The sequence below is a fragment of the Mus caroli genome, chromosome 8, assembly GCF_900094665.2.
Source record: "Mus caroli chromosome 8, CAROLI_EIJ_v1.1, whole genome shotgun sequence".
NCBI lineage: Eukaryota > Metazoa > Chordata > Mammalia > Rodentia > Muridae > Mus > Mus caroli.
The window spans coordinates 46,873,372-46,884,150 of NC_034577.1; the positions used below are offsets into that span (position 1 = coordinate 46,873,372).

The window sequence follows — 10,779 nt, forward strand, 5'->3', positions numbered from 1 at the left end:
GTGATGCTTGAGACAAAGCACTGAGACTAAAACGAAGAAGATGGGACACACTGAGAGAAAAGGTCGGAGTACATGGGGAATAGAAGGAGGAAAGGCAAAGGAACATGGGCTAACTATACCATAAAAGCAAAAAAAAAAAAAAAAAAAAAGAATGATGCGGGGAAAAGAAAAGAAAATGAGAAAAACTTTTCCTAACTCAATGTTCCCAGAAAAGAAAATGCTAGAAATTCTAGCTTTTTCAATTGTATTTGCTAAGCAAAATACTGATAATCCATAATGATGAAAAAAGATATCTATGTGTAATTCTCATAAGCCCTCTTTTTATCACTATTAGACATGTAGTTATTAGGGTAAGAAACAATAAACCTGATTGTTAGTGATGAATTAAATCATTATTCTCCACCTAGAAGCCACTGGCCATTACTGACTGATGAGAAAGTGTGTTCTAGCACTCTAATGCTTTAGTGTCTCGGGTCACGTGCAGTTAAACAGCGCCATGGTGGTGCCCCAGATTCCAAAGTGTTAACACGGAGCGAGAGCTCTTGCAGGAAGCCTACACAGCTTATTTATTTTCAGAGCATAGGTTCTCTGACTCTCAAAGATGGCCTTGCTTTCTGTAAGACCTTGCACCTTGTATGCAAACACATGGCCCTTACATCCAGGTTTGTTTAGTAAAATAATGAATAGCACAAGGAAATCTGAAAATAAGATACATCTCATTATGATTCTCTGATCTTTACCTTGACTTTTAACATGGTATCTCATATCTGTATAGAACTCTAAACCTTAAGAATTTGTTCATTTGACCTAACTCCTGGCCACCACAACCTGCTCTGAAAGGCAGCAGGCTGTACTGATTCAGCTGAACACAACTTAAATGACCTTCAGATTCTCCACGTGCATGGGAGTCTTTTTATTGCCATCTTCTACTATCCTGAACATAAGAGGATGTAAATTATTTCCTCTGTAGGCCTCTGGATGTCTTTTGATGTTGTTGTTCCATTTCTTAATCACACCAGTAATTAATTCTCCCCAGTCTTGGCAAGAATTCACATTCAACATGCTGTAGTAGACTGTAGAATCACCTCGCAAAGACGCCAGGTCACAATATGAGAGACCTGAAAGTGTTGCTTTATAAAGTTTTTGCAGGTGAGATTGTGTATGTTGACCTGGGGAGAACTGTCCTCATAAGGGGAAAAGAAGGCAGACTTGATATGCCTAAAAAAGGAGAAGGTGCTGTTAAAAGGGGCAGAAACTGCAGTGACATAACCACATGTCAAAGAATGCTGGCAGCCACCAGAGGTCCAAAGAAGCAAGGGATGGATCACACCCTAGGACCTTCAGAAGGAAGACAGACATGTGAGCACGTTGTGTTGGTTTGAAGATATTACTCAAGCTTCCAGCATCCCAACTTGAGTAAATATCTTTCTTCTGCTTTATCCTAAAGGGTGGTATAAGCCATATTGCCATAAAACCCAGATGACAATAATACAGAATGTCTAAAATAGGGGAAGTAGTGTTAGTTTTAAAACTTTAGAAATTATATCTGCATTTTTTCCACGTATGAATGGTTCCCCAACACCTTAAAGCCAGCAGATAAAACAGAACTCGGGTGGGTTAGAGGAGAGCGGTTATAAGCTCCACAACACTTCTAGTACAGCAGGGCTCACAGTTAAACCGAAATCTCTTTCAGAACTCTGTGAGTCTTTAAAGTCTCATTTCTAAAACCACTTGGAATTTTGTTTCTATAATTAAATGCCATTTACTTGACTATTTGGAAGAAAATGGAAAACTTTAATCTCCAATGCTGCAAAAATAATATAGATGCTGGAAAACACAGAGCATTAATCACGTATTTAATAGGCAAATAGACGGAAGATCTTCAGTGTGCTTGGTACTGTGTTATGTGCACAGAGTCAAATAAAGTAGTTAGAAAAGTAGTCTTGTTATGAAAAATAAAACCAGAAACCCTTAAAACAAAAAATAGTTAATTGTCTAATATTTCCTATTGTGTGACAATAATAGCTGATGGGAGGGGGGATATAAAACTATTTAAAGTTGTGAGCCAGAGTAAGAGTTTCACAGAAACAGAACGCAGGGAGAAAAGTGAGTGGATGTGGACACATTTATGAAAACGCAAGTCATGCCTCTATGTTTCTCCACAGATACAATGACCTACCCTCCTCCTCTGGTCTTGCACAGCTCAGCAAGGCCTACGTCCTTCCTCTTCACAATCACACCATTTTGTTTCCTCCTACTCAAAAGCAATAGGTCACCTCTAGTCTGCTTCATCTATTCTCAGTGAGCTGAGCATTTTAGGCTTCACCTACAACTAGCATGCTGGTAACTCTCGGCCATTACCCACCTTGTCAAGTAGCTCACAAGATGTCCTTCCTGAACAGTCTCCTACCACATCACGCAAAAATCTTCCCCATTCTATCTCACCTTTCCCAAAGTTGGTATTTCTAACATTTGGTTTTTGGGTTTTTGCAGCATCCTACAAATTAGATCTGTGACAATTCCTATCAACTTTAAAAGCTAATGATTCTGCTTCTAGTTCTAATGCTTGACTCTTGAGCTGATACCAATATTCACTCATTCATCTGCACTGGTTCTTAAAGGTGATTTCAGTTTCAGTGTTCTGTGCTATGTGCGACCACTAGCCTGGTAGTCCTTCAGATACATGCTCTGCTTATTAGCTGCTAAGAGAGAGAGTCTCAATCAGACATCTTACCATACTTGAACATGTTGAGGGTTTTCTTTCTGACAGTGAGGACAGAAATATGTCATCCTGCTGTTCTCCCCGAAGCGACACACAGTAATTTTGCTGTGGCACTGACCACAGTTAGGACGCTTGTAAACCTTATAGTGTTTAGAAATGGCAGATCCTGCTTTACAGCACTGAAAAGAAAAAAATAAATAAATAAAATTATGATGTTATGCTCAAAACTGTTGTTATAAGAGACAAAGGCATATTCAGGATATCAAGCCCTCTCTGAAAATGTCAAGAATTTGCACATTTTTCCATATAACTTTCCATATAATATAGTAGAAAGTATTGACAAAATTCAGTAATGTCTATCAAATAAGGTTTGTATGAAATAATAGAGTCATTATGTTTTAACTTATTAGTATTCCAAACTGTTCCCTGCTGTATCCTCTTATCTAAATGATATATAAAAGTTCTATATTTTAAAATGTCTTTTATGCTTTTAAGGCTTTCTTAATTAAACATAATTACATGGTTGCAAGAAAAGGGCTAGATTAGCTTCAAATCTGATTGCTTTTAGACCGAGGAAGCTGCTCTCTCAGATTCAACGGCCAAAAAACTTATTTTTAGGGGATAAAATTTAACGAGAGCATTTTCTTTGTTGGCCTGATAAAGGGTCTTTTTTTTTTTTAACTCTAGAGATTTGCTAGAAAGAAAATAAAAACTCAAATACATCCTAACAAAGAAATGTTCTATTTGGTATCAGCTTCATTTTAAGAGACACTTTCATTTTTCTGCTATAGTTTTGTTCTATATACATACTTTTTAAAGCACTGACAAAGACAGTATTTTTGGTTTCCACCAACAGTGTGAAAATTTAAAAGCTCAGAAATAGGACTATATGTGGACTGAAATTACACAAACAATATATATTAATGTAAGCAAGGTAGTGAAATGCCCAATTTGATGTAGGCAGAATGCACTGTTTTCTATAGTCATTTTTCTCTGGATGGACAAATGGGCACAGGTCATTATAAAATGGCCATTATTACTGAATGCAGTTATATCCTGTAAAAGGATCATTAAAACTTTAGGTCAATTAGTGAAAACAATTTTAATACCTTCATTTCTGAGCATAGTAAAAATTTTGAATATAGAAAACAGATTGTGGTGGGAAAATAAGATTAATTATCATCCATCGATTAAAAGATGAAGCACTTTTACGGAGGTCTATAAGACCATTATACTGTTTGCTAACTAACATGTTAATGAGAACTTGTGCCATCCTCAGAACAGCTTTTGTTGGACATATAGAAACATAACTTCATATTACAGATTAAAAAAAAAAACTACTATGTAAAAAGCCTAAAGTTCACATAACTAATGGCAAAATATAAATGAACCCATCTACTTAAACTGTATTAAGTCTGTCTAAATGCTTTGTTTTATATATCCAAATACAACAAGAATCAAAGCAAAATACCAACACAACTGTTATTCAACTTGGTGTAACTATAGAAAAATACATTCAGAGTGAGGCAAGTTGACTCCAAATTTTAAGACACTAATTGTGCCTGCCATTCAGGTGTCAGTCTTGCCCCGTGAATCTCTGCACTCTGACCACTAGAGGGCTACACACAGCTTCAGCACCCTGGTAAAGGCACACAAGGAAACCACTGGTATTGCACAAGGTTGTAAATATTTGCTCTTACCCTGTAGAAGAGAATGCTGAAATCCCGAGTCATCTTCACAACGTGACGGGCCTGTTTGTCTGATAGTTGACACACCTTAGTGGGAAAGCATAGTTTCCTAATTTATTCACGACTATAACCTCACCTGCTAGTTCTCTTAAAGAGAACTAACAAGAGATTTAAAACTCCTGAACACTCTTTTGCTTTCCACTCTCTAGCTTTGATGTTGGGCATCAAAACTAGGGCCTCATACATGCTAAGCAAGCCATCGCCCATACCTTGGATCAGTTTTAGAAAAGATACTCCATTTTAAGAAGCTCATTTTAGTTGTTCAAAGTGTTAAAAAGCAGAACCTATCTGTCTTAGTCAGGGTTTCTATTCCTGCACAAACATCATGACCAAGAAGCAAGTTGGGGAGGAAAGGGTTTATTCAGCTTACACTTTCACATTGCTGTTCATCACCAAAGGAAGTCAGGACTGGAACTCAAGCAGGTCTGGAAGCAGGAGCTGATGCAGAGGCCATGGAGGGATGTTTCTTACTGGCTTGCTTCCCCTGGCTTGCTCAGCCTGCTCCCTTATAGAACCCAAGACTACCAGCCCAGAGATGGCACCACCCACAAGGGGCTCTTCCCCCTTGATCACTAGTTGAGAAAATGCCCCACAGCTGGATCCAATGGAGGCACTTCCCCAACTGAAGCTCCTTCCTCTGTGATAACTCCAGCCTGTGTCAAGTTTACACACAAAACCAGCCAGTACACTATCTTAAAATTGTCATTAACTGATTTCTTCTACCACTTAACTACTAGTGATTTGGATTGTATCAAAACCAGGAAGAAACTATTCGAAAAAAACAAAGAGGTTTATGTGGACTTATGTAAAAATAATTTACTTAGTATACTTTATTTAGTAGAAATAGTTGGTATCATTAGAATTGAGTTAGCAGTATGAAATCTGGATAAGAGCCTTCAGTGCAGACTTCTTCTCTAGAAACAAATGTATGGATGCTGCCTTTCCAGTGTCTCCTGGCTTAGGACCTTCCTCAGTCCATCACTATTTTCTAACATTCCTCTCTCTACCAGTTCTCCCTCCTGGAAAAATAAGAGCACAAGTCTCTCCAGTTGGCATGCCAAAAACAAGACCAAGGCCACTCCTTGTCCTAGGATCCCATGCTAGAAGTCTAACATTTTTCTCTTCACCCAATCTAAACTATGTGAACAAGGAAGAACAGTGAGTTTTCTTTGGCTCTCTGCTCATTCACTCTTTGCCCCTGCTGCCTGAATTCCGTCCTTCTCATTCCCTGAAACATTTTGTTCTTTCCTATTGTTGACGCCTGTAAGTGGGAATGCATTCGTGTGGTGTAGACTCTACATTTAATATGCCACATAGAAAACACAAAAGGCAAACCTAACCCACTCCTTCACACATTCCACAATGACCTGTCTAAAGTTAGACACTGTGCTCAGACACTAGGAAATACCACTGAAGAGAACACTTGCCCTCAACGCAGGTGGTGCTGGAGCTGTAAAAGACACTTTTTGTTTGTTTTTTAAACAGAAAGTGTAATGAGTAAAATATATTTAAAAGCAAAACCAATACAAGGTATGGGGAAAATAAAACCAAAGTGAACTAAGGACAATTGAGGGCAGGAAGTTGGGACACTGCAGTTCTAACAGGGAGCCCGAGACAGCCTTAGTAAGAAGCTGACACTTGATAAGGAGTCTGTAGAGCAGTGGTTCTCGATCATCGTAATACTGTGACCCTTGACTACGAGTCCTCATGTTCTGTTGAGACCCCCACCATAACTTTATTTTCATTTATAGTTCATAACTGTAATTTTGCTAGTTATGAATCATAACATAAATATCTGTGTTTAACGATGGCCTTAGGTAACCCTGTGAGTCATTTGACCCCTAAAGGGTTCACAACACAGAGGTTGAAACCAATTTCTATAGAGACTATGTTGCTCCAGCACAGATTCCCATTCACCATGGATCCTTACAGTTCTTAAAAACAAGTTAGAAACAAATTTTAAATGATTCATACCTTAACAGCCGGATGAAGACCACTGTCAAAGAGTGCTTCATTTTTGATGATGTTGCCTACACCAGGTAACACCCTCTGATCCAGCAACACATCACACAGCATACGATCTCTCTGCTTTTTCACTTCACTCTCTGCTCTTGAGAAACTGAACTTTGGAGAACATACATCCAATTCTTCCATCATTCTGACTCTCTGTTGGCTTTCCACTGAGTTTCTATAGAAGGAAGTATATCAATCGTAAGTCTGCATTATAATTTTGGAACCACTAAATGGGTTTTGATCTAAGTGTAAACACTTATCTATATTATACAGTGTGAGCTTATTTGGGTGAACAATTACAATCCTAGTAACAGTGACATTTTATTGATTACACAGATTTTATTAAGCAACATGTGTGATGTTGTAACCAAACTATGGATCCAGGTTTTACTGTTTAGCAGCTAAAGTACTTAGTGCTCCTATCAGACTCTTGCTTTATTAATCTTTATGCTCATTGCTACAATTCCCACATCCATTAGTTCTTCTGTCAACTAGCCAAAAACAAACAAACAAACAAAACAAAAATCAAACAAAAAAAAATTCAATACCACTTGGAGAACAAGACACAAAAAACAAAAACAAAACCACCTCCACTCCTTTTCCTGGTATCTCATTTTTATTCATTTATTTATTTTTTTTTTTACCTGAGTTCTACTGAAGAGTCATAGAAACAGATTAAGTCGCTGGTGAGCTGCACTGCCAATGCTGGAGAAGCCCCACCTCTGTTCTCACCCTCCCGTGGGTTAATCAAGATGGAGCCTTTCATTCCGAAATGAATCCTGAAACAGAGCCAGCCCATTTTTGAGTAACAGAAGCAGATCATATGTCATCATTTTATTTTCTTTTTAAAAATCGCAAACAAACCAATTTTACTCATTTAAACAGTTACGTTTAAAGAGGAAAAAGCACTGGCTAGAGAAATAATACGTTTCCAACACTTAGCCCAGAAGACCTACCTGTTTTGTCTGAAGTTGGACAAAATATCTTTGTTCACAGAACTGTTTAGCCTCCTTCCATATTTATTTATTCAAAAGCATAAACCTAAAAATTATGGTTTGTTTATGGTTAGTTTATATAGTCTACAAAGCCACTGACATTCAGGTTCCTTATTTTAGCTACAGTGAACTGGAAGATTTTCCTATTGTAACCTAAGGTTTACAGGATAATATATGCATCTCTTGCCCACTGTTTGAGCTAAGTATTGAGACATTTTTTTTCACACACACACACACACACACACACACACACACGCACACGCACACGCACATGTACACACTCATGCATACACACACATACACGAAGACATGCAGACATGCATAAACATGAATGCATGCATACACAAGCACACAAACATACATGCATAGACACACATAGGCACGCAGAGAGAGACAGAGACAGAGACAGAGGCAGACAAATGGAAAGAGAATAAGTAAACAAAGCTTGTACAATTCTTTTCATTTTCAGCTACTTTTATACATATTGGGAAGAAGGTATTTATAAATAAATATTTACAGTTATTTACAGTTCAAAGCCACAATAGAGTGATGAAAAATTCATAAGCTTTCATATTTTGTAGAATTGATTAGCCTGTCCAGTTAAAAAGATGTGATTTTGCAAGACCCCTGATGACGATCAAAAATTATTCTCAAAATGAAATACTGTGTTCTGCCATTCCGGTCTGTTTCCTCGTGGCTTTGCTGAGTTAATATATATGGTTCGTCTGGCAGCAAACGTTCCTGCTGTGTGCTCCTACTTCCAAAGAACTGTGTCACAGTTCTACACAAGGTTAACAAGTCTAACTTTTAAATGCGGGTTTTAAACTCTGTGAGCCCCACTATCAATCATAAACGAATTTTACATGCCCTGTAGTTCTTGACGGGAAAAATGTGTGCCTGTAAGTACTTCATAATTTAGCTTATGGAGGTTCAGCCCCAGTGAAAGGTGTACAACTGTCATGCCCAGAAGCCATCATAGCTAAAATCTTTGCAGCTGTATGGCTCATAAAGTGGATTCTAAATCACTTTCTATAATGAAACCACATCCACATCAAAAACCTCAAAGGTCACGACCCAAGTAAAAGGAAGGAGTAGCCCCAGTAAGAACTACAAACAAAGCAAGCGCATCTTTGTCTTGGAAATACATTCAATTTAGGGGCAAAATGCATTAAAAAAAAAAACAACTACTTTATCTTATCTTGATTAGTATTTATAATATTGAATGGCTAATTGTGACTGAACTCCAAATAAGTGCCATGTGTATTATTATTACCTTTTAGAGTAAGAATATATCGGCATCATGAAACTCTTTAAGGCACAGAGGCATCTAGGGCGTTCTAACAATTGACCCTGATGTTTTAGGCTCTATATATCAGCTCATGAGCTTATATTACCTCCAGGAAACAGATTTCAAGAGAAAGACACAACAAAAACAAACAAACAAACAAACAAACAAAATGGCTGAGGAGAAAAGAGCTAATTTTTTGAGGAAAGTTTTAAATACCAAGTGTTGGGTAGTGCGACTGTTTGTAATCCCTGAAGTTCTGAGAGTGGGCTTAGGTACGCATGGAGGACAAACGCACGGAGGAATCGGGTATGAAAAGGGATGTTCAGGCCAGGAGACTGAAAAGTGCTGCCTTTACAATCACAGCAGAATCCTTGTGAATGGCTGCCTGCTTCGGGAAAACGCTTCTCTAACACGAAGCAGAAGTATTGGCAGGTGTGGCTGAGGGGAAAGGGGGATCAGGAGACCTCTGCCCAAGCAATATGTTTAGTTCTGACTTACAAAGTGTAAAAGCCTGAGACCGGATAGGAAAGCTTCCTCTTGCCACCAGGTGCTGACTAAAGCGCACCAGCTGTTGAGAGTGAGGCCAAACCAAAATTATCTTTCCTTGGAGATGAACCAGGGAGGCAAGACTGGCATAGAATCCTGCAATGCTTCAAAGAACCTGTTCTTTCAGGAAGAAGAGGAACATCAGGAACACAAAATATCCTACAGAAGCCATGGGGAAAGACTGTGACCCTGAAGCGTCGCAACTCTGTGGCCAACTCAAAGGCCTGTTCAGAAGGCATTAGAAATTTGCCTCTGTTGTTCTATCCGAAGTCATAGGTAACAAGAAACATTAGTCTCCTTCGAGAGGAGGAAGCGTGAAGACTCCCTCTGAGATGTGGGCTTGCGGTGGGAAGCGGACAATGGAGCAGAAAAAGGAGAAACTACCATCACCCATGCAGCGGCAGGAAGAGATGGAGTTCTCTTTTCTTAACGTTCAAAATTAATATTAATGCTTCAAATGTTTGCATAATGGTAGACAAGTTTGCAAGACATCTTAAAACACAGAACACAATGCTAGAATAAAGAATGATAGGGCCAGGTGTGGTAGTGCATGCTTTTAATCCTAGCACTCCGGAGATCTCTGTGAGTTCAAAGCCACAGTGAGTTCCAGACCACTCAGGGCTAAGATGTGATACTGGTCGCAAGAAAAGAAAAGAAAACATACAGCAACAGCTAGACCAAAGAATAAAACAACTCACCCACCCTCAAAAGAACAGGAAGAAGGGTGCACAAAAGTCACCCCACAGACAGGCAAGAGCAGCCAGAAAGCAAGTCTTGCAGATAGGGAGGGAAACGCAGAGATGTTTGCAAGCCCACTGCCCCCGCCCAACCTCAGCACTGCTGCCAGAGGCCCATGTGATGGGCCATGAAGTAGCCGACCATCCCTGGAAGTGACCGGAATCAGAATGTGTGCTGATCCTGCTGGCACGTGCAGATGTGCTGGTCTGCATGAAATATGCCAGTTACTCTGTATACTGCAGGCCGTGGTGATGTTCTATTTCATTATTGAGTTGAACCCCAAACTGTGGCATATTCTGGGGAAGGAATTCTGCCCTTTATCTCTGAGCTATATCTCAATCTTTTCTTATATTTTAGACAAGATCCCACTGAATTGTTCTGGCTTCTCCTGGGACTTTTGATTCCCCCTGGCTCAGCCTCTTGAGTTATTAGGATCACGTATATCCACCACCAGGCCCAGTTATGACAATGTTTCTATTTCTAAGTCATGTACGATAAGCCAGTCGAGGCGGTGCAATCAAAGCCTAGTGAGTAGGGGCATGGAGGCAGGAGGGTCAGACATTCAAGGCCATCCTATACTACAGCGCATCCTATACTTGAAGCCAGCCAGGGATTTTTTGATATCCTGTCTCTAAAAACCAAAAAAAAAAAAAAAAAAAAAAAACAGAAAAAAAAAAAAAAAGACCCCCTCAGCAAAAATGGGCACTTTGGAGTTTACTTTTTCCATGT

At 39.1% G+C, this 10,779-nt stretch overlaps 1 protein-coding gene across 1 annotated transcript in view; it reads right to left on the reverse strand.

Moving 5' to 3' along the window:
* Positions 1–10,779, reverse strand: part of Neil3 (nei like DNA glycosylase 3) — a 51,373-nt gene that overhangs the window by 15,846 nt on the left and 24,748 nt on the right. The window contains exons 3-6 of the mRNA XM_021170939.1: positions 7,128–7,262; positions 6,445–6,658; positions 4,423–4,497; positions 2,735–2,901 (exon numbers count right to left, since the gene is read on the reverse strand). Of these exons, the coding sequence (XP_021026598.1) occupies positions 2,735–2,901; positions 4,423–4,497; positions 6,445–6,658; positions 7,128–7,262 (591 nt within the window). The remainder of the gene's footprint in view (positions 1–2,734; positions 2,902–4,422; positions 4,498–6,444; positions 6,659–7,127; positions 7,263–10,779) is intronic.